The following is a 25,599-nucleotide window of genomic DNA, read 5'->3' on the forward strand; positions in this document are numbered from 1 at the left end:
CACAGGAAAACGTTGCTGTACTTGGCAAATTGATTCTTACATTTCCCCACTGCATACAGTACACTGCCCTGCTCTTGTCATGTGCTGTGCGAATAGGGACTGCCATCTCCCTGTGCTACTGCTGGCCTGCAGCAGGGGGCAGCGGTCAGGAAATCAGCACTAACATGGACTCTGACCCTCTGGAGCAACCAGCAAGCACAAGAGCTGTGAGGCTTCAACCTTTTCAACACTGTCCTTCTACTACAAGTCCCCTCTGATCAAATTTAGATAAGGAGAAAGGTGAACACAAAACAGACCCAAAGCATGTTTAGTCCTCAACCTATTTGATGCACTCTCCTTCCCTTGCGGCTCTCAGGGCTGTTTCAAGGGTTAAGGGTCGTACTCCACAGCTAGGTCAACAACCATTTCTAGGATGTCTTCCTCTGGGTGAGCACTGTAACAACATGGCTTGGTCTCAGTCAGTCACACAAAGGCTCTCCAATACCAAAATGCAGGCAGATATAGAGCTGCACATTCCTTTCCACTGGTGATGTAACCATCAGATAAGGTCAGAGCACAGTGGAGGAGGTCATGGATAATATGTGACTAAGTGCTGCAATCACCCAACTGAAAGGCACTTTGCAAATGAGTCAGCATATATTTACTGACAAATACGTGTCTGTTGGTCTGTATGTAACATTTACACTCAGCAGGCTGTTTAAAAGGAGATCTGGATGTAAAAAGTTGTATTCCTCTCTTCTCCAGTTTGACGTGAGGGGAGGTATGTGACAGCCCCTCCTGTCCTTTCCTCTCCTGCAGCCTCTCGTTTTCCACTGTTGAATAAACTGAGTGGAACTTCTCCCTCACACACGTTTACACACACAGAGCACCCTGGCTGCACCATTATGCTGGGAAAGAACACCCTAAACAGGCACACCCAAATCTCACAACCCAGCACACACATATACACTAGCAAACATATACACAAACTCCGTGCACGCAAACACAGACACACACAAACACGCTGCCCTTCAAATAGTTTTTCGCAGCCTTTTATTTGGCTGCACGCCCAGTGGTTAGAGTGTTTCATTTTTCCCTGTGTATGGAACTGGGCAGCTGTCCAGGCAGACACACAAAGAGAAAGAGAGAGAGGCACAGAGAGACAGAGGGAGAGAGAGAGAGAGAGAGAGAGAGAGAGGGAGAAATGGGGAGGGAGGGAGGGGGTTACTGAAAGAATGAGAACGGCAGAGAGGGAGGGAAGAAGAGGACCAGCAGAAAAACAAGAAGAGAGGTGCCTAGACCCGTTAACAACTAGTTCCCTCCAAAAACGTTATGATTGATATGATCCTCTCTCTCTCTCTCTCTCTCTCTCTCTCTCTCTCTCTCTCTCTCTCCCTGACACACACTCACACACTATCCTTGGCTTTGACACCATGCTGTCTCCCACTGCCCCTGTGGCCTTGTGCACTGCCCCCCTCCCTCCTCATCTCATCCCTCCTTTTCTTCTTCTTTTCTCTTTTCTGGAGCTGACCATTCTCCCCTGTGGGAACTACCCCCCCACCCCCCACCCCCCCCCACACACACCCCCCTCCCTCCAGCTCCATTCAGAGCGCTGCTTCGCTGTGATCTGTGTTTCTGACAGCTCTGCACACACACACAGACACACACACACACACAGACACACACACACTCACTCACAGACACACACGGCTCCTCTGCAAACAAACACCATGAATACTAACACGGCTTTGTGTCCACACCACTTAAAACGGGGTAGAAGGAGGGGGGGGGTGCAGAGAAAAGGAGGGAAAAGCGATGGAGGAGAAAAGAGGCACTGTGTTGATCTTGTGGCCACTCTCACAGACCTCCCCCCTCCCTCCCTGCCAACCCCCTCATCCCTGTTTCTCGTTCTCTCGTTCTTCCCACCAGTTCTCCCGGGAATAAAGACTTCCATTCATGCGCCTGAGGAGACCCACAGCAGGGGAGAGAAAAGAGGGAGGAGAAGGGGGAGGAAAGAGGAGGTGGTGTCAAGGTGGGACAGTTTGTGGATCACTGGGATCAGGCCCACTGCCTAAAATTGTGTATATGTGTGTGTCTGTATGTCTATTTTCACTCAGTGTGTGCTGCCTTTGCCAATGCTTTACTATCTCAGATCTTGTGGCATCTGTGCCAGCCAAAGCATCTTCTGGGAAAGTTGGGTGGGAAAGTTTGGAAATTTGGCTCCATTCAAAACTTCCACTCTTGGACTAATGCTGCAATTCCAAAACTATGTGTTCAGCAGCCTAGAGCCACAGTTTAGTGAAAAAGGGCTTGATTATTTGGGCCAAAAACTCTTTTCTCCATGCTGTTATGTACCCTCCCTGCTGGGCATGATCAAGCATTCAATCTACAGTACATTTGTCTTTTAGCCTACTGTAAAGCAGAGGCCAGATTTAATGCACAGCAGTAGGTCTCAAGTAAAATGTTCCTCCTACGTCCACAGCAGTAATCCTTCAGATTGGAGTGCTCCTAAAGATAGCAGCGAAACACCCAAAGAGTCTCCTTGTCACACTCTCTTCAGACACGCTCAGACGTAGATGACTCAATCTGAACAAAAGCCTGTGATTGGCTGAACCGAAGCATGTTATTACTGTGCAATTGGAGGTTTTCACCCGCTCAGTAATGACAGACACATTTACATGCTACACAAAGTATACATCTAATCCCCGCTATTAGCATTAATGGTGTGTGTGCAGGCATATGTGTGTCCTGCTTGTGAATAGCGCTAAGAACCACATTGGAAGAGTTTTTTCATAGTGATTATTACAGCGATTATGTACCAATTGTTCCTTTTATGGTCGTGGCCAAACCTCCAGTGACAGCATTATGCATTTCAGTCAGCGCACATGCTCAGCACAAAGAAAATGTACACAAGCATAGAGATTGGCGACACCCCCCCCCACACACACACACACACACTCTCTCTCTCTCTCTCTATGTGAAACCATAAGAACAAGGCTATTACAGGTTGGAGTGCTTCATGAATAGACAGAATGCTATTTAATCAATGCATTTATTAGGGGAGGTAAATTACACACCCATACATACACATGCACAATACGTAGCAAAAAACCAAAGGGGTATGTTGTTCGCCGTACTCTGTGCACCATATGACCCAATCATACCACTTCTGTACAACAGGAAACAATTAACAGCCAATGAGCTGCTCTAAATCCTAAGGGATGACTTCCTGTGTAGAATGATGGGTAATTCAAGACAGAAGCTGTGCTGAGAATAAACACTTCCTCTCTGGCAAACAGTGGTGTGCAACAGCGGTACCTCAATTACTGATTAGTTATTCAAAAATAATGCACTCTAATGCAATGTTGTTTAGATGCCGAGGCAATCTGCAGTAAGAAATTACCACATTACCTGTATCTTTCTGTACACATTTTGAAATATGAATGTCAAAAAAGTTTATTTTTTAAATTCCAGATTTAATATAGCAAAGGAATCCCGTAGTAACACTGGTTTGTGCTGCTGAAATTAATAGATCAGTCAACTGTCAAAAAATAAAGTTGAATTAACAGTTGCTCTTGTATTCTGGGGGCAATATCAGACAGTGTGCAGCCGAGAGAGTAAGAGAGAGGGAATGACATGCTACAAAGGTCGCCTGCTGGACTCAAACTGTGGATGTTGTGATTACATTGTCAGCTTAAACCGCATCGCCACCGGGACACCCCAAAGAGTCAACACTTTTGATAATCGTTTTAGTCATTTATCAAGCAAAAAGGCCAAACATGGTCTCTTTTCTGCTTTACAAACTTGAGGATTTAGGCTTTTCTCAACTAAACTTGAATATCTTTGGACTGGTTGGACAAAAAAAGCTATTTGAAGATGTTACCTTGGGCTTTAGAAAATTTTGATTTTTCACTACTTTCTAACATTTTATAGACTAAACCATTAATTATATTATCATAGTTATAATAATGAAAACAACTACTATTTGCAGTACCGTGGTAGAGCAATTGTTTTCCAGCAAGTGATACTTAAAAAGCGTTGCCGACAGATGAATTACTATGTCTTGAAGAATGACTCTAGAGTATACACTTCAAGTTTAAAGCTTGTAAAGTAACACTTTCATTGCTTAGTCTATATTTCTGGAAAGTCCTCAGATGATCCCCAGCTTGCAAGAGAGAGAGAGTTAGAGAGCCACTGTAATGACATCCTCAGTGACAGGGAGAATGGGCAAAGTGAGACACAATAGTCTTAACCAATCAGACTGCCCGCCTCCCCTCAGGCCCCCTTGCACCAACAATAACGCCTTTGTATGAGGCTGCACTCCACTCACACACACACACACACTCACACACACAGACCAAAGCATAGCATCCTACACTTTCTCAGAAAGAGAGGCGGGAGAAGCAGTGCACCACATCTAGAAGTGCATCAGTGCATACAAAACTATGCTAGAATTAGAGTGTGTGTATTTTAGCTAACAACCTGGCTCTGTCTGTATGTGTCTGTGTGTTTCCTTCCAGGCCCGGGCACATGACTGCAGCTGCCCCCTCACTCCCTTGTCTAAACCGGCACCCCTCCTTGTTGTAGGTGAGAGGTCACACGGAGTGGCATTCCACTCGGGAGGGGAGAGAGAGAGAGAGAGAGAGAGAGAGAGAGAGAGAGAGAGGAGAGAGAGAGAGACTGAGAGAGAGAGACTGAGAGACTGAGAAGGGCAGAAAACACAAGGGGGCAAAAATGCAACAGAGCAGGGCAGGTAAAAGATGAGGAGCGCAGGGCATTCGGGAGTGTGTATGTGTGTGCATGTGAGCATATGTGTGTGTGTGTGTGTGTGTGTGTGTGTGTGTGTGTGTGTGTGTGTGTGTGTGTGTGCGTGTGTGTGTGAATGTATGTGTGTGTGTGCTGAAATGGACCACTAAACAGAAGACCCTTGTGGCTCTTCCCTGCTTCATAAACACAGCTGTTTGTTTAGTCTGAGCCGCCCCAAGGGACAGACACACAGACAGAAGGACAGACAGACACATTTATATCATTTATTCATGTCCGCATCCATACTTAAGAGACAATGAGCATAAATAAACAGCAGAACTACAGACGGATTATTTTACAAAGCCTGGTACAAAGACATGAAAAGCAGCAGAGAACTGGGCAGAACGACACACACAAACACAAAATGTCTGAAAAGCCCTGGCTTAGAGGCTTCTTAATGATTTGTAGGATTACACGTTTTATATCACATATTGGTGATTGTGTCTGTATAAAGTATGTTTTCAAACCGACTAATTAAAAATGTTAACAAGGTTTAGAAATATTGTTATAAACATCAGTCATGTCAATAAAGCTAGTGAAATGACAGTGAAAGCCTGAAAAAGAAGACGATATTTAGGAGGAGTCTTGGACACCACCTCTCCAGTGTCATCTCTCTTGCTTTAGACACACACAGAAACACACACACACACACACACACACACACACAGAAACACACACACACACACACACACACACACACACACACACACAAACACACCCCTTCTGACAGGCGCGTCCCAGACAGCTGATGGGGCCATCAGATTTCACTGACAAACACACTTACGCTTCAAGTGAGACACAGTGAAAGTCAATACTCTGCGCCTGCTTCTCCTTTTCTTTGACTCCCATCATTCCCTTTTCTCCCCTCCCTGCACTGAACATCACCCTCTATCCCTGCTGGACCTCCGCTCAAAACCAGAGAATACACTCCTCCTCATATAAACACACACAGGCACACACACACACACAGACACACACACTGACTAACCACAGAGGCAGAGGCATGATGGAGCCACACTAACAAAGCGGCCACCAGGAACACATGATGCTGTGACTCAACATCATCCGTGACCGCAGAGGACATCAAACATGGCTGCCCTCCAGATAATCCCACAGTTATGTGAGTCACAGTCAACCACTGTCCAAAAACCAACTTCAGGCCTGTATATGTTTTTTATAGAGTCTACACTTATATTGATGTTGCCGTATCAAAACCATGACCACTTTGACTAAGGCTTTCCTTTTTGTTGTTTTCTTTATAGTTGAAGGGTGACTTGGTGTTTTTTTTTACTACAACAAAGTCTGTTTTGTATAATTTTGAAAATGATGCCATTCTTAAGAACTAAAACTTGACTTTTTGGCAAAATATTCATTGCCAATGTAAAATGCCTTCATGTTCATTGGTAGCTACCCCCCGACTGAGCCGTTGGCATTTATTTAAGTGCAAGTAGCTGCCTCAGGTCTTCATTAAAATGTAACTTGAGCTAGACCAGCTATTATAGTCTGCCTGCATCTGCCTGAAGAGGAACAGCAACCCACTGGGACTGGACACAATAGTGAATGAATAGGGCTTGACCTTTGGGACAGATTGAGAAGATGGTATGTGTGTGTCTGATTGAGAAATTAGCTACAGTTCCAACCAAATGGTCAGCACAAACACACACACACACACACACACACACACACACACACACACACACACACACACACACACACACACACACACACACAGACACCAAATCCAGCCCTGAGGGTAAGAAAGCAAAGGCCAGACTCCAGTTGTCTCAACCCTGACCCACTCGCACAAACAAACAATATAGCGCACACACACACATACACAGAGACACACACACACACACACACACACACACACACACACACACACACAGACATGGAGGCCCACACAACTGTGGAGTCCAGCTATCACCTCTTTGAATGTCCGGCAGGGTCAAAGTTCATCTCTTCTTCTGCCAGCCTCCAGTGTTCCTTTGTGTGTCTGGGTGTGTGCATTTGTGTGTGTGTGTGTGTGTGTGTGTGTGTGTGGATGTTTGTGTGTGTGTGTGTGTGTGCTCACTAGGAGTGACCTTGCAGAGTCATTCATTGTGGATACACTGCAGCACCAGCACTACTGCAGAGCTGATTAGGGAGCAATGTTGCTTAGTGTAATGTAAAGTGTGTGCATGTTTATGTGCCCGAGTGTGTGTTCGGTGGGAGAAAGACAGATGAACAGATTGTGTTTTGTCTGGACTTTCTTCAGGTTTGAGAGATACTCAAGAGCAGATCAGAGGTTAGATGTGAGGAGATGTGTGTGTGTGTGTGTGTGTGTGTGTGTGTGTGTGTGTGTGTGTGTCAGTGTGGGTGTCGGTGTGTGTTTCAAGTGTGTACAGGGTGTGTATGGGGGTCAGACACAGATGGACAGCTGGTGTTTCAGCGGTACTAAATCACTCACCCCTCCCCAGCATGCAAGCACACACACACACACACACACACACACACACACACACACACACGCACACATACACATGTCCCATCCCCCATCGACCACAGGGAAACGCCCCTTAAAGCATTCCCAGCTCTTACTCTCAAAGACTGCACACTGAGGATGCACACACACCAAAATAAAAGCCTGGTTATTTTCACCACAATGACAGACACCAAAAAAAGTCCAATATGACAGTTTGGTCAGGCTATATTAGAGGTGATCATTTAATGTTCATACACATTCATAAATCAGTAGACGATTGCTCTCTGTGGGTAACGCTTCACACGCATACACACAAGCTGACACACACACACACACACATACACACTCCTATTTTATGAGCTCATCAAGTCCCTCAGGTCACCAACCGCCATCCCAGCCAGGGATAAAAAAGCTCACATCAAAAGGCTAACCATTTCACACACACGCATGTGCACGCATAGCATGCGCACACACTTGGCGTGGCAACTGTGGCAGCATTAATTTCCTTGTGAATGCACTTGACTAACACATAATAATCCCAAACACTACTGGGAGACCACCAAGCTGCAGCACACACACACACACACACACACACACACAGCCAGGGGGACCACCAAGCAGAGGGGCTGTCAAGACAAGATAAGTGTGTGTCTAGCATCAGGGTTTCGCATAGACACACTAATACACACACACATATACACACACACAACAACAACAACACACAGCCTGGCCTGGACTCCTGGAAAAGCTCTGGCTTATCTCTCCCCACAGATAGTGAAATGGATTAAGAGCCACATTTGGCACGTCCAGAGAACTGGACAGATAACCAGGAAAACACTCTCTCTAACTGCAATCACTGCTCAACATGATTTGTGAGTGTGTGTTTGTCTATGTGTATGTGTGTGTGTGTGTGTGTGTGAGAGAGAGAGAGAGAGAGAGAGAGAGAGAGAGAGAGACAGAGAGAGAAAGAGAGTGGATGCATTTTAGCTTGCGTATGCTCCCCCATGTGTAGGCATTGGACCGATAACTGTGTGTCTACGTGTGTGTGCGTGTGGGCATGTGTGTCTGGAGGAGTGATGCAGTGGTTGACCCAGGACCCAATCCGTTAGAACACACACATTCATCTTCCAAACACACACAGCGTGCCCGGACAAAGAGCTGTGTGTGAGGGGACGTTCAGCATGTGTGTGATGTCAGCTGGAGACAGAGAAGGGGAGCCCATCATATCCCGTTTATGTGTGTGTGTGGGTCTGTCCCCTGACACAAGGCGCCTGCTCATTGACCCCCCTGGTTATGGATGCCTGCTATGAAGATGATAGGAGGGTGATTCCCTTTAAGACTCAGAAATGACATATTTTTGTCTTTTCTTCTCTTCTTTGCTCTTCTCTTCAGTATGTCTGTGTCCAAAAGTACTCCATCGCTCACTCCTTCCTACATAATAGACACTTAGTTTATTCTATAGTGAGTAGTAAATTGAGTTTTTGGACGCTTATGAATCATATTTTGTGTCACTGACAGCTGTGGAGTCACATGTAGTCTTTGTGTCCATAAAATGCAATGCATTGCCATGGATGTTGCTTTTTACATTAATTGTGAATGTTTGAGTGCACTATAGGCTATATACATTTTACACCAAAAAGCTGGACACTCAAGTAAAATGGCAGGAGTTAAATATAGTGTGCTATATAGCAAATAGGGAGTGATGTTTAAATCCTACATGTTTTTTCCTACACTATGCATGCCTCGACTGTTTATTTAGTCAGTTGTGTTTATTCCCCTGTGTGTTTTTGCTCACTGTGTCTGTACTGTTAGTATTACTGTTTCTATTTGATGCTGGAAGATGCCAGTTTCCCCACATTAATAACTTAAAGTTTAATCTTATTATAAGTTGGAGAAGAGAGGTTTTGACAGCAGATTCTTATGGTTCTACAAAAGAAAGAATGGCTAAAAAAACTCAATTTCCATGTCTTTCTTTGCACCATTCTACATGTTTGCCTACTTATCTGTCTGTCTGTCTCTCCCCTTCTCTGTCTATTAGAGTCAAATCTCTGTCTTAATGGGCATCTATTGTATCCTGCCTCCCCCCCTCCTCTATTCATCACACTACCACACGCACATACACACTCCCTCTGAGGGGGCCCCTTAACCAGGCTCTCCATATGCCTGACCCCCACCTCCTTTCGCCTCCTCCTCTTTCCACAACCCCCTTCTCCCCATCTCCTGCTCACACTCTGGCTTCTGCTCTGTTGCTGCTGCTGCTGCTGCTGCCCCATGCTGCCATCTGCTACAAGACAACAGAGGGTGAAAGAGGGAGGAAGAGGAAGAAAAGAGTGGTGAAAAAGAGTGAGTGAAAAGAGGAAGACATGAGGGAAGAAAACACTGAGGGGAAAAGCAGAGAAAGAGGGACAGATAAAAGATAAAGAGAAAAAGAGGGAAAGAGTAGATGTGGACACAATACAGCAGAGAGCAGAGAGGCTGTCCATCTGCTCCCCCTCTCGCCTCCCCTCCCCTCCTGACACACAGCCTCACACACACCACAAAGAGAGTATTTAACCCCAACACACACACACACACACACACACACACACACACACACACGCAAGAGAGAGAGAGACAGAGAGACAGAAAGCAGCCCAGCCTCTCTCTTTAACCCGTTCTTCTCCAGTGAGCTTGCCTGTATTACACCCTTGGGGTGGCAGGTGATGGGTGGATGGAGGGAAAGGATGTAGGGGGGAGCAGGGGGTAGAGGGAAGGGGGATGGGGGGTGTGATTGAGGGACAGAGCGTAGGGGATGAAGGGTTGAAACTGATCTGAATCAACACCAACACATCCTCCACTCCCCTCCCCAAACCTCAAAACTCAATAGAGACCAGCTTGCTACCCCTGTCACTATGACAACCTCTGTCAATCATACTGTAGCAGTCGGCTTCCAAATGGGGACCGATGGTGCTGGATTAGGAACGGCTGCCCAGACATGCAGGGTTAGCTCACTCAGCTTACTCGTAGATATAAACATTGGACATTTTAAGTGGTAAACATGCCTTCTCATACTTTATTTACGGAGAGGTGGCAGCAGGTCAGACATTCTCATAGTCTGCTTTGTGGTGAGAATACAAATCCTGCAGACAACTAGCAGCTGTGGATGACGTCAAAATCTGCCTACGACAAAGCAACACCCACATGTTTTCTTTCCAATTTCCTATTTGAAACACCACACAGACTTTGAGTGTCAGATTAGGTTGCTGATTTCTACCAATGTTCCAATTTGTTTGAAAAACTCAATATCTCTACATGTAACATAGTGATTCCCAGTCTTTTTGGATTATGAATGTTTACTTGCAACCTCTTGTCCTGGAGAACCACAATTATCCAGCAATAAGAAAAAACTGAAAAAAACAAAAATTAGAGGCAAGTCTGAACATAGTACATTTTTGTAGTTCCTGTAGCAGAAATATGTATTTTTTCTGCTTTACTCTTATGTTAATAATTTTGTGACCCCTTAAGATTTAAGATTGATGTTTTAACCCCTTTTTAGGGTTCCAACCCCTCAAGCTGGGAAACAGTAATGTATGTACAATAAACCTGTATGCAGGTTCATGAGACTAACTTGAGCCAAACTGAGCTGCATGCAGCCTCTAATTGGTTGACTAGACTACTATATTTCCTTTAATTACCTGATTTTGGAGACTTTGGTGATTTTATATAACTGGTTAGCCATGCGCAGATTTCCAACAAGATTTTCCAAACAATTTCTTGATGATGCTTTTTTTAGGTTGCATCTTACCCCTTGATTTTGAGCTAAAACCACAAGACTGTAGCACAAACAGAACAAAACACGGCCCAGCATCATGTTGACAACATGACGCCTTTGCTCCTGCTGGGCCTGTCGAGCTCCATGACATCGAAATGGCTGTCAGGTTTGGACACACACACCACTGTGTAGGTCAACACACACTGCAAACACTAGATTCCCCAAAGGACCTGTACATACACAGTGTCACACACACCAAACACCAGTGTAGTGTGTAAAGGGTGCGATGGAGGAGGGGGGTGAAGGGGCGTGACCCACAAGAGCTGATTTCATTAAAGGAGAAGAGAAGAGAAGAGAAGAGAGGAGAAAAGAACGGAAGAGAAGAGGAGAAGAGAGGAAAGGAGAGGAAAGGAGAGGAGAGGAAAGGAGACAGGAAAGGTCTCTGTATATATGACCACAAATGGAGAGAGCAGACACCAGCTGTCACTTGCTTATGTCAGCCCTATTCTCAGCTCCTATGTGAGTGTGTGCGAGCTGTGTGCTTGTGTGTGTCACTCTGTGATCTCAGCTAGCCATGACTGGTTTCAATTACGCAGCAAACTTTGACCCTGTGTTACCAAGCAGGGAAACAAGCTACTGAGAGAGAGAGGTACAGAAAGAGGTGGAGTGAGTGAGAGAGGGAGCGGTCTATTCAGAGTTTTTCAAAATTCGAACTTACAAAACCAATGCTATAGATCATACACTACACACCTACTGAAAGTATACATAAGCGGCAGACATTCCAAGGATGGCGCCTTACCCTTTTTCTGGGGGGTCCTCTTTCTTCGTCTTTCTGGCCCCGCCCTGCTCCAGCCCCGCCTCCTGTTCGTCCCTGCCGCCCCCCTTTGCCTTCTCCAACTGGAGGTCTGATGGTCATCCTGATCTCCGGTGGGCAAATGTAGTTCTCAAGGTTCTTGGGGGGCTTCTTGGTGCGCTTGGTGGTCTGGATCTTCAGCTTTAGACTTCCTTCCTGGAAACTTGCTTCCTTGATGGAGAACTCCTGCTCCTCCAGAAGCCCCTCCCCCTGCTCCTCTAGCCCCTCCCCTTCGCTGATGGCACCGTTAATCACATCATCATTGCGCGCCAAACCGATGCCCCCTGCTCCTTGCTGGTCCTCTTCATTTGGCCCCACCCTGCCTCCCTGTAACTCCGCCTCTTTGGGTCGGGCCGAGCCAACCAGATCCCTTGGCTCCATCCACGCTCCCGCCAGAGCCAGTCAGGACGGGGGAAGCTGTGGCAGCCAGCCAATGGGAAGATAGAGAACAGTAGTCTGTCGGGCTGGTTGGTTGTTGTCAATCAGCTACTGGGGTTGGGTCGGTTGTCCCACTGGAACACAGCGAAGCCAGGGACAATCTGCAGAGAGAGCAGGTGAATTATATGATTAGAAAAAGAAGGGCGACTAAAACAGAGTCCTGTCATCCCCATAGCTTCCATTCCAGTGCTACATTTCAGCACAGGCCTGTCTGCTGTCATCAACATCACTGCCTGTTATGTATGAAGACAAACACACAAGCTCATCACAGAGCTGTGGAGGCATGCTGCCACACTCTCATTTGCATTTTGTGCCTCACATAAACCAACAAATTTTTGAGCCCACTACCACTTGCCTTCTTCTCTCCCTTCCCGCTTCTTTACTCACTCTTTGCTAATCTTCTCTCCCTCCCTTCATCCCTTCTTCTATCCCCACTACAGATCTGAAGCAGAGCCGTACAGACACTAGAGTGATCAGTGCAAAATAAGACATTCCTCTTCTCTGCTCTAAAACCAGGCTGAAGTTAGCCTGAGGACACAAGACAGAAAAAATGAAAGAAGCTGACTTCTGTTTTTTTTTCTTTTCACCAGAGCAGAGAAGGAGGGAGGGAATCACACATGGGGAAAAGGGAAGGCAGCAGAGAAAGACCGAGGGAAGGAATCTAAATTCTTTCCCCAGATGTGGTTTACGAGCTGGTCTGGAAAAACCAGCGTCTGAACTGTTTTACACACGCATGCAGTGGCATTGATAGACACATGCATGAAAAACTCCATACACTTATGCACATAAATACACATACAAATGACAGTGTTGCTGTCACTGAGTACACTTCTTCACCCCTGCTGCTATTTGTGCTCTCTAGAGAAAAGGTTGTGGTGGCCATTTGTCAGAGGATTTAGGTTTTCCTTTTTGGATCATTGCACATGCAGACACAAATGTATATTGCATACTTACATCAATACACATACACACATATGCACTTACACAGGCCCGCTTACACACAGGCATATAAACAGAAAGCAACCAAAACAAACACTGGACTACACTTCTCACCATAGCTCCAGGGAATCCCATCAGTCAATATGACATGAGGCATGACTGAGCTGGAAGTGGGGAATGCTGTCTCACACACTGAGCTTAGACTGACACTATTTACACTGATGTGAACCCAGACTAGACCACTACCAGCGGACATGACTCAAGTAAAAGCTTACTGCTTGCTGCAGACTTACACCTGACCTGCGAGCAAAAAAGGTTTACAACATATAAACCTGTATATGGTATTATTACCTAACCTGAGGTGGGTAGTCTTACACATAATTACCCACCTCCTACCCTCTGCTAATATATTCTCTGACATGTAGGCATTTTACACACACACATTTATCTGTGTGTGTGCATATATGTGTGTTTTCTCTGTGCAAACTCTGTACCAGCCCACGCTACTGTACTAACAGCTGATCCCTGTCATAATGCCTCACAGCACACGCTTACAGCTATGCCCGCTTATCCTTTTAGGTCAAAGGGGGCTGGGTACACCCAGGTCAGGTCTCCAGTCAATCATAGAGCTGAAATACAGAGATAGACAACCATTCCACAACAACACCTACAGGCAATTTAAAGCCGCCAATTAACCTAACTTTCATGTTTTTGGACTGTGGGAGGAAAGCGGTGTATCTGGAGAAACCCCTTGCAGGTTCTAACCTTCTCGCTAACCACTGACCCACCATGTCGTCCCATACTTACAGTGTGATTGAATAATCATAATCCACAGCGGTATTTCAACAAACTCGTCAGTGTAAGACTGCACACACAGTGTCCAACCCTGAGGTCAAAGTCAATGGTTAGATATTTTTCTTCTGCATTTGCTAGATTGAATAAAAATGAAAAGGTCTGTTTCTACGAACCCTCTCTTTAGCCGTAAAGTTTGCCAATCTGAAACCACAGTCTTTCAAAGCTGACTCATAAGCGTTATTGATGTAGGTTCTGGTAGCCCCATGGTGGTTAAGTATGAAAAAGACTTAAAAGACCATAACAGTGGTTTTGCATGTTTGAGCTTATGAACTCCAAATCGCTTATACTCTACACAGCCAACTTCATATTGCCAACCATTTTCCAAAGCACACTAATACGTTTTCAGATTGATTTCCTACCTTCCTGGAAGTCATTGATTTTCATTCATTAAGTGCAGTATGAAAGGGAACTTGCTAAACTTGCTGGAGTCTTTAGTCTGCTTTATTTGAATCTCGTTGTCAAATTATTTCCATGTGGTCATGCATTTATGAAGAGGGACTGTTCTGAAAATTATTCCTTGCTGTTGCCTTCAGGAAATTTAGCAAGGGTGAGATTTTAAGGTTAGCTTCCCAAAAGCAAACTATTTAATGCTGGACACCAAAATCCCATTATTCTTTCTGTGCACTGTTATTGTCCTTTGAGTTTGATTTCAAGAAAACAAAGATTTTGAGTGCAATGCTTTTTTGGCAGCCTAGCATCTCAGATGTCAGAGCCTCCTTAATTCAACTCGTCCACTAAAAAGTCTTCCAATCAGACCCTGCTTAGTGTATAACCACACAATGACATGGGTTACATCAGTCAGTAACACTGACACAAATAAAGGAGGCTAAATGTTCATTTTGATAGATCTCAGGACTGTCTCTGCTAGATGATTTTCATACCCCATTTAAATCAATGGAAACCACTGGCTGCCTGGAAGTTGGGAAATCAGTCCCAAAACGTATGGAATGCTTTGGAAAATGGTCAGCAGTAATGGACAGTATAGGTAATTTGCATTTAATGAGCTAAAACATGCAAAACCACCACTGTGGTCCCTCAATCACTTTGAAATATTTAAAGTTTCTTGGATAACCAAAAGATAGTGAGTCCAGGTTTAGTCCCGACCTGATCGTACAGTGCCCATATGACCATGTTTGGTCCTCCAGGAACATCCCGGTCCCTAATGTCAGCTTGGTGACTCGCCCTCATGGCATGTGTGAAAGCCACCCTGTCTGTCATGTGACTGAGTACAATGACAGGAAAAAGAGACAGCTGCCAAACCCAACATCACACACATATCAGAAGGAACCACTTTGGGTGGTGCCCTTAAGACTCAGTACCCACTCACAACTAAACCCCAGTGTGACAACAAAATGGCGTAATACATTAGTACAATCTTCATTCTGGGCCATTACTGTGTAAACTACTTAGCTGGGTCATGACTATTCCTCCTCCCTCCCTGCTCGGTGCCCTAAGCTGTGTTAGTTCTCTATTACTGGCAGCCAGGCTGAGAGTTTATGTAAGACTGACCCCTCCTCGGGCCTCCCTCGCCTAGCCTGAGCCTCACTGTCTCTTCTCTCCTCTCTCTCTCTCTTACACACACAAACAGACTAACACACACACACGCATACACACCTCGACTAGCCTCAGACAGCAGGGTGATTGTGAGAGGCCAGACTCACTGCATAAATAGCTTTATTATGTTCTCAAAACTACCAGCACTAACCAGCTTCCCTCTCAAATAGCATAAGGTCATTCCCTGCGCTGGATGTGAAAGGCTGTGAATGAGACACTCCTCAAACATTTTGCCTTGTCCTTTGAAAACAATTATGATAAAGCATTGATAATGGAATACAGATGGACAGAACAGAGATGGTGAATGATACGGACACAAAGACAAAACAGAGGTAGACAGAGTCTGAGTGTGAGTGAGAAACACAGAGAGAGGGAGAGAGAGATGGCAGCAGAAACACAACCTTTTAAGGCTGCATACCCAGCAGCCCAGTGCCTGAGGTGGACACACAAATAGCTCATACACACATGCAGACAGATGCGCACACACACACACACACACAGGCTCACACATCCACAACCACACCAAACGCCTGTTTGATTGCACAAGGTGAAGAGTCTTTTTTTCTCTTTTTCTTTGATGTGAGAGTGTAGTAGAGGCTCGGCCATCCCTGGCTGTGGATGAGTATCTCGCAGGGATGATGAACATTGTCTGTCTGCCATTTTCATTTTTCATTTATCTCTTTTTCTCTTTCATTCCAGCCCTCTAGTGAAGGGGCAATCACGTAAACCAATGTTTCTAGAATGATCCCATCTTTGGCTGGAGACAAATCAAAAGGCACGGCCCCAGCCTTCTACTACTTCCAAATCCTGTGGGCACGAGCATGAGTTTTCAAACTGGAAGCCTAATAGTCCTCTGCCTCAGAGCGGAGCAAGGTGAAGGAAGCCATCTTTTTACCCTGTCCACATCAAAGAGCGTATTCTGCTTTTTAAGTGAACATTACAAACTTCTATTTGGATATAAAATACTGAATAAAAACATCTCTCCCCAGTTCAGCACGGATGGCACAAGCATGTGTTCAGCTATAGGGCAGCTAGAAGGACAATCATAAAGTACCATGTGTGGGACAGCTATAATAGAAAATGATGGCCTTGCAGCCGCTCTGTGCAGCCCCACACACACACACTCCTCTGGATGAGCCATATGCCAGGTAGCACTAAAACCATCCTCACCTAACTACCCCGCAGAAGCAGATGAATGTTAAACCATTTTAACTGCAGCAGAAGCCACAAAATGGCTGTCAGCAAAAACACCTCCCCTTCTCCCCAACTGTCTTCCTCCTTCCCCTCACCTCACCCCCCCAACCTCTGTTCTCTCCCCTCTTCTCTGTGCTACCTCTTTCCTTTACCCTCCACCTCCTACCTCTCCCTCCCTCCCTCCCTCCCTCCCTCACTCACTCTTTCTGTGTGCTCTGCCAAAAGGTGCTCCAGTGCTGATATTCTGTTAAGAGAGCCTGCCAACAGTTAGATTTGTCCTTGGATCCCGTTCACATTCCCTCCTCCCCCTCTCTGTGATCCTATTTCGGCCCGAGGTATCCAGCTCAGAAGGGGATACACCTAATCGATTTCTCATGCTTTAATTTAAAGGTGGCATGGGCATCTCATTACCTAATAGGGGTTTTAATAGCCTGCTTCGTACTTTTACGCCACAAAACCACTGCCAGAGTTTCAACTCCCCCAAACCTGTTAACAAGACAAGATCGATGGTTCCATCCGAGTCTGAATCACCTCTATTATCCATCCCTCAACCCCATTTCTTTCCACCTAGTCACGCACCTCTCTTACAATTGCCTCTCTACACATGCCCTTGTTCTTTTTTATCCAGTGCTCATTTCCACGCCTTTTCTCCCATATATCCCAGAGACCTGACCATTTTTCCACACTTTCCTTGACTCATTCAGGCTTGTCTATTTATCTTCTGGTGCTGTGTTTGTGACTGAGGTTCCTGGGGGCTGCTGATAACAGTGGCGTATTGCCATTCACATTCAGCCCTCACCTTCCTCCACACAGCCAAAGCATGGCCATCACTTCTGGCCACACTGTTTCTGACACCCACGTGAAACTGATCAGCTATTGATAAATGCAACCAGAGTGGATGGAGTAGTGCTGCTGGCTTCCACCAAGCTTCACTGCACATGCAATGTGGAAAGCACATCTGTATGTATGCTGGCATCTCTGTACTGATGCTATGGCGGCATGTGTGGATTTGGTGCTACAAATGAAAAATAAAACAGAGTGAGGGCAGAGTGAGAAATGAAACACGCTCCCCGCATACAGAGTGTGCTTCAACATGCAACTTCCACAGCACTTGACATCATTCATGGGACATTTGTCCCTCTGCAGCCACTGCAACTCGACCAGAACAAGCAAGAAAACCACAACCAACCAAAACTCCTCCATTCCATACAGTTAAACGTGACATTGCTCATGGCAGACTGAAGGAGTAACAACCACATACTTGCTGCATGTCACAGACAGTGATGCTATGTGATGGACTATCAATGTCAATGAAGATGCAGGAGGTCCACCCCAGTAGAAAAACATGTGAACTAAAGCGTGAACAGCAGGTTGAACTGCTCCTTGATCAATGTGTAGTGGACACTTCATGCCATTGACCTAATTAGCTGTTTTATCTTACTGCCACCTAATTACCAAGGTATTACACAGTAATACAGGATGCAGGCTGAGTGGTACAGCATTGTTTGGGGTGGTCTGTGTGTACGTGCGAGAATGTGCGCATGGTGGTGCGAGTATGTGCACGCGTGCGTGTGTTCAGTCGAATTTATTGGCATGTGACTACAAGCAATTTCACATATATTTAATGTCAATTAAAGGATATAAAATGGCACAGATAGGGATAATATAAAAGGCTACACATGTTAAGGTGGCATGTAAAAAGCAAACACGAAAAGCAAGGCACACACACAGCAGGTAATAACATTAATAAAAACATTAACACATTTACAAGAGAGGTGTATTCAGGTGTGGAATGTGGCCAGTCAACCGGGACTACTTACCCATGTCTAATGTTGTCACACACTCGGCTCTAACGTGTAAATATTTTATCAAGATCATTTACAATCCATTTAGACACATTTTACACAAGCGACGGATGGGATGACAGCCTCCTGGGGAGCTGTCAAACGGTGCCAGAATATATGTATATATTTTTTGACAGAAAACCCCGAGGAAAATGGCGTCAACGGTGCTTTGGAAAAGAAAAAAAAAAAAAAGCGAAAATAGGATTTGCAGCCGATCTGATGACAGAAGCAAGGTAGCCGCACAGGAAAAAAATCCAATCGCAAAAACTTGGCGCTTCTGTCCAATTCCTCGCAGCAATAAGATCTTTAGAGGCTCTTGCGGATTTACTCGTGTGGTGGAGAGCCGCGGCGGCGCAGAGTGCGTCCCCCGGTGCCTTGCAGGATCGCTGGTCACTCGGGGAGCTGCACAGCGCTGAGATCCCTCGCAAATCCGCTACTCGGTTGTTAGGGGAGGAGGGGGAGCAGGACTATTACTGCAGTCAAAACAAGCCCGCATCCGACTACAAGCCCAAAATCCAGCGGGAAAATGTCAGCGGCAAGACCGCGCTTTCAGCCGTCAATACGGGAGACTGGGAGCCGAGGCAGGAGACGCTGGTTTAGGTCGCTTTCCCTCGCCGGTTGCATCGGACCAGGGTTTTTCTCTCTCTCCCTCTCTCTCTCTCTCTCTCTCTCTCTCTCTCTCTCTCTCTCTCTCTCTCTCTCGCTCTCTCTCTCTCTCTGTCTCACTCTCTCTCTCTGCTTTTCCGATCGGTGAATGTCAGGTCCCGGAGCCTGGTGTCTGGTAATGATCTCACCCAGCAGACTGAAAGCTCTGGCCGAGCAGAGCAGAGGAGAGAACAGAGGAGAGGAGAGGAGGAGCGACATCGCCTCCACCTGGCAGCACACACGCTTAGCGCGTCTCCTTTTGCAACCTTCCCCTAATTCCCATGGCCTTCTCCTGTGGGACTGTAATGCAAAAGGTGGGGGGGGGGCAACATCTGGCAAAAGGCTTGTTGTTTTGACTGAGTCACTTCTGTAAGGACAGAGTGATGTTTTGCATTTTTTTGCAACAGGTTCAGATACATGCCTACATACAGAACTTTTATAGTGTGGCATAAATATTTATTGGCTAGAAGTGTAATTATAAATAGCGAATCTTGATTTTAAAATGAAATAACTGCCTTACAGAAATTATTATTACACTTTTTTTTACACCTCTGAGCCCAGATCAGTCTGGTTTTTATCCCACTTTGCTGCCAAATTGACCAGAGAGTACCAGACTCCATTTGAACATCCATGGTCCTTCTTGGGTAAAATTCCTGGCACATCCTAGAAAAATGTGGTTATTTAATCAGGAAAGGGATTCACTTAACCTTTAGATTACAAATGCTGCGACAAGATAGCAGCACCACATCTAGCGAACATACAACAGAGCGTGAAAGACAAATAACACGGACTTACAATTAATTCGATTCAATATGAAAAGAATAACACATAAGATTAATAATAATAATACATAATATATAATAATAATTAATAAACATATCAGGCACACAGTAGATAAAAAATCCTTCAAAAATAAATATATCTAATAAAACCATTAAACAGCCTTTCCTACTCCAAATTAATTTAGAAACACTGATCAACAGATATCAAAATATGAGAAATAATATGATGAGGGGTTCCACTGGCCGCTCTCTTCATCTACAATAGACAGCCATTTAAACCCCTGCTGAGTCATAACTAAAGACATAAATCTTATCAGATTTTGCATAGTGCATATGCTTGTGGGAATTGTGACGTGAAACATTTTGCAAACCTGTGGGTTAACCTATAAATAAAATGTGTCGCCTTTGTCTTAATAGAAAATGGTTTGCCCATAAACCACAACTACAGGGATGACTTGAGATGATGTTATTTGTCAGACACAGTATCATTAAGTTGAATTTAACACGTGTGTTCAGTGAGCTAAAAGTTGGCCCAGTACACTCTGCTGACACGTTGGCTTCAGGGGAAGACAAGGTGGGTGTTGAGTGAATGAATAAAGGTAGATTGTGTGGATCTTGTGTGTGTGTGTGTGTGTGTGTGTGTGTGTGTGTGTGTGTGTGTGTGTGTGTGTGTGTGTGTGTGTGTGTGCTGGTGCTTTCCCCTTAATATGTCAAATCAGCACTGTGGAAAACCCACATCAACCAACCTCGCACAAGCCACAGTTGTTCCATTAATTCATCATTGTCAGAAGTTGAGTTTATATCGTGTCTCCATGCAAACATTGACCTTCCTTGTATGGAAAACATCCTTTAACATTAACAAGCAATGCAAATGATGTCAGATGACCTTTCTCTCATGGTGCCCCACAGTTACTCGCTGTTACTCATCCCTGGCGTGTGTGTGTGTGTGTGTGTGTGTGTGTGTGTGTGTGGATGTGTACGTGTATGTGTGTGCATACCCATGCGTAGAGCACCCACTTGGAGATTTTTTATTAGTTGGTGCAGTATTTGTGGTTATGTGCACAGTAGCATGTAAACACTCCAAAGTTTCAAACTTCAGCAAAAATCAGCAATGCCTTCAGCGGTTTGGGTGTTGTTGCTTTTCACTTCCCCTGCGATGGCATATTGACTAGATTCATAAACTTGTCATGTGTGTTTGTGCACGTGAGTAAAAGTGTGTGCATATTGTGTACAAACTCTCATTTGAGAGTGTTTTCATAACAATGCCACAGCAACTCTTTTTTATCCCCATTTCTCCACTTATGGGCATGATGTGGGCAGTATTGTATTACTGCATGTGTGGGTTTGTGTGAATTTTAATCCTATCTTTATGAGGACCTACTATCATGACAGTGATGGTAAGTCGAGAACGACTTTCCAAATTCCAACATTATTATTGGTCTCTGTTTTTAAGTTAATCTTTGATTAATTAAAACTGGTTTCAAGTTTAGGCTGTGCTCTATGTAGACATAAAAATGAATTAATTAAAAAAATAGATTTTTGTAAGTCAAGGCTACATTTAAATTTGGGTTAACTTGGGGGTTGGCTTTAGGGTTTTGGAGAAAATAAATAGGATCTGGCTCTTTTTTTTAATAAATTTTAATAAATTTTAAGACCTCAAAGATATAGAATAACAAAATTGTGTGTGTGTGTGTGTGTGTGTGTGTGTGTGTGTGTGTGTGTGTGTGTGTGTGTGTGTGTGTGTGTGTGTGTTTACATCCATGTGTGTCTATTGATTTGGGATGTGTGCAAGAATACAAAGAGACCCCTGAGAGTGAGGGGTCAACAGCTGCTCCCCAACAACCAATCAATTGCAGTGTATCAGTAAACATTACACACAGACACACACACACACACACACACACACACACACACACACACACACACACACACACGGACACATACAGACGGCACTCTGTTCTCGAATCTGTTGCCATGGATACCAGATACAGGCAGCCAAGAGGGAGCAGTTTTCCAGCTTAAACTGTAAATATTGAATTATGATGGGGAGGAAAGAGACAGCAGTGCAGGGCAACGTTCCTGTCTGAATGATCTAAATATCTAGATAATCCTTTCATCTCTATTCACCGCTACAGGAAATCTGGTGCATCATTCATGTTCATCAAGTTCAACATAAAAAGATCAATCTGTCTTCCCGATCCTGCCATTTATCTAACTCTCTATTACAGACTGAGAGCTGCCCCCATTCCTTCATCTCTCCCTGCTTTTTGTCTGGAAGATTCCCTCAAGTGGGACACAAAGTAAATGCTTCCCCGTGCCTGATTTGCAATACATAAAAGTGAATTTCATTCAAACCACTTTACCAAATGCTTAAGCTTTTATGTGGCAACAGTTCCTCTGTGGTTTCTATAGGGAGAAGGGAGATTGAGAGATATAGATGAAGATGTGAAGATGCAGAGAAAATTATTTAACAATTAATAAATGCTTTGGCAAATGTTTTAAGTGGGGCCACTGGAGAGAAACATTGAGAGAGACTGAGAGAAGAGGAAAAGAGAGACTCTGAAGATGAATGTCAATAATTGGTTTGTTGTCTGTATGAATAATATAAGCAGTGGAGTCAGCAGAGCTAGAATAATAATAACAAACTGGTATTCATAACAAAGCTACAGCACTTGACTGCACCAGGAAAAGGAGCGGTGAGAGTCAACATGCTAACCTTGAGCTGACATTGTGAGCAAGAGAGACTCACATTCAATCAATGAAGGGCTTTTCTCAGGGAGTCCACTAATCTCACAGGGCAGCCGAGGGTTCATCAGAGCTGAGAGACCCCTGGGACTGACAGAGGTAATGGGGTTAGCTGAGAGAAGTGGAGAGGGAGTGTGTACGTGTGCGTGTAGGTTGAAAAGGTCTTCGCTGTGAGCAAGACGGAGAAAGCATGCAAGGAACATGCAATTGTGTGATAACGTGCACGTGTGTGTTGCACAGATACAGAGGTACGTAACACAAGTGCATCTGTGCTTGTGTGCGTGCGTGTCAGAAGGAGCAAGGGCCATGCTGATAGAGTGAGAAGTTAATGGGACGTGTGACAAGGTTGATTACTGAGGCATCAGTGATCTGACTGGGTTAATGAAGTAAATGACTTCTTGGCTAACACACTACTGGGGCTATCCCCCAGTTCCTGATACACTCAGATAAACCAGAATGGCCTTTTCTTCTCCCTCATTTACCTCCCAGAGACGAAGAACACCCTGCTGTCCTTAGTTGCATAAGACACTTTCAGTGCACCCGTGGCATCATGGGTTCGAATCCATCCTGAGACAGTTTTCACACGTCCTCTTCTTGTGATCTCCAAATGCTTTTTTTTATTTCCTTCCTGTATACTATGAAGAGAGGCAAAAAAACTGCACATATAGGCTACATACAGCAATTCATTAAAACTGAGCTGTTTAGCACACAGTGTGTCAGTCTTTCTGTGGGGACTAAAGTGGCCACCTGCCATTTGCACATGCAGCCATACCTGCATACACAATGCTACACACACACACACACACACACACACACACACACACACAAACACACAAACAAATGGAGAAAAAGAGTTATTGCAAGACTTTGTCTCCATTTGGAGCTGAGATAGAGATTCTTCTAATGAGAGCGATAATGATGTCTGAGAAGAGATGCAGACCAGAACAAAACAACAACGCAGATGGGAGCTAAGACAACAACAAAGACAGCCCTAAATGCAGTTGACTGTGGACTCCCTGCTGTCTCTGTCTATGTCAAGAGATGACACTGCACCCATCCCCCTGCTACTTATAGGGACATTATCATAATGTTGTCTCTGTATGAGCCGAGCTATCAAGTGGGCTCATCTTGAAGTCCTCCGCAAGCCTCGGTGTATGCTGATGCCTCAGATGCTGGAGGAAGACAGCGGTGAACAAAACAAATTCTGCCCTAATATTTATTCAAACTGACAGTTCTGGCATCTAACAATGCAGCCCAGGACTGACAGCACCAATTTGATGAATCTCTGCGTTGGTTGTAAACAAACGGTTGCAAGGAAGATAATGATTGTCCTTATGTTTGTCCCTCTGCTTTTTTATTGTCTTGTCACTACAGACATCTGCAAAGAATAAATGTGAAATGGGCAAAGTGAATCCTGTTGTGGACTGTAAACGGTTGATGTGTTGCAGGAACTGTCACAAGTTGGATGCATTTGGGTTCAAATCCTGGTTTAAATGCTGGCAAAAATATGACAAAAAAACAAAAACAAAGCAACAAATAAAGAGTGGTAGCCACTATTAGACACGGGAGTAATAAATAATTAGTTCTCAGAAACAGATATTGTTTGTGAAGCCTTGTGTGAACCTTCGCACCTCAAACATCCACCCTACAACATCCTGTTGTGTTATAACTGTGCATGTGGTCAAATACAGCTGCATTTGTGTGTGCGCATATGTGTGTGTGCATATGTGTGTGCGTGTGTGTGTGTGTGTGTGTGTGTGTGTGTGTGTGTGCGTGTGTGCGTGTGTGCGTATGTGCGTGTGTGTGTGTGTGTGTGTGCAGGCCTGTGTGGGAGAGTCAGAAACAGAAACAAAGAGGAAAACTCCCTAGATGACAGAACACTGCCACTTCCCCTTGACACTGTGAGTAAAACCAAGACAGAAATGTACAGCAGGTGTATGATACAGCACTGGCCGTGATAGAGCTGAATCATTCTTCTCTTACACATTTAGTGTGTGTCAAAGTTCCTTTTAAACATTATCTTTCCGATGTATTGACATAATAGGGGCCATATAATATGACTAAAATGTCAAATGGAACAATAAATGACTAAAATATCAAATTGAGCAATAAATGAAATGGCCTTCCCTCTTAGGATCTCTCACTTTCATCATATCTTTATATCTCGTTTTCGATCTTTTGGCGTGAAATGCATGGTATGTGGGTGATGACTGTGTCTTAAGACAAAGTTGGTTGCGCATTATTAGTGTGTGTAACATAATGTATATTAGGCAGGGTGATGCTAAGAAGAAAGAAAGTGTAAAATAAACAGATGAAAAAAAACATCTTCAGGGACCACCTGAGTGGCATCATCTTCTCTTTTAAGACAATGGGCCAGATTATCATAGTTTTACAATCAGTGTACAGTGTCTCAGAGGAAGAATGAAGTGGCCACATACCACACGCACACACACAAACATGCACACAAAAAAGACACCTGGCCTGCATTTGTTGTTTACTGTACATTTTGTGAACACTGCCCCGTCTGAAGCTGCTTCCCAGCAGCAGGATGTGGTGGTGCGACGCGTCCTCGCTCAATAACACCCACTTCCTATGAGTTTGATAAACAGCCCTGCGGTTTCACTCTCCTCCTGCCCGTCAAACAGAGGTACACACACACACACTAGCTCAACAGCATCACCATCTGCTAATGTGACATATAACCAGAGTGAGTTATCGTGCATAATGTTACCCATGCTATCATGAGATTT

At 44.7% G+C, this 25,599-nt stretch overlaps 1 protein-coding gene across 1 annotated transcript in view; it reads right to left on the minus strand.

Annotated features, from left to right (window-relative positions):
- The window catches only part of setbp1 (SET binding protein 1), a 34,856-nt gene extending 15,372 nt beyond the window's left edge, over nt 1-19,484 (minus strand). The window contains exons 1-2 of the mRNA XM_051423580.1: nt 18,654-19,484; nt 11,800-12,392 (exon numbers count right to left, since the gene is read on the minus strand). Coding sequence (XP_051279540.1) covers nt 11,800-12,234 — 435 coding nt within the window. The 5' untranslated portion in view covers nt 12,235-12,392; nt 18,654-19,484. The remainder of the gene's footprint in view (nt 1-11,799; nt 12,393-18,653) is intronic.
- Nucleotides 19,485-25,599: the final 6,115 nt, after the last annotated feature.

This window comes from Dicentrarchus labrax, unplaced genomic scaffold, assembly GCF_905237075.1.
Source record: "Dicentrarchus labrax unplaced genomic scaffold, dlabrax2021, whole genome shotgun sequence".
Lineage (NCBI taxonomy): Eukaryota > Metazoa > Chordata > Actinopteri > Moronidae > Dicentrarchus > Dicentrarchus labrax.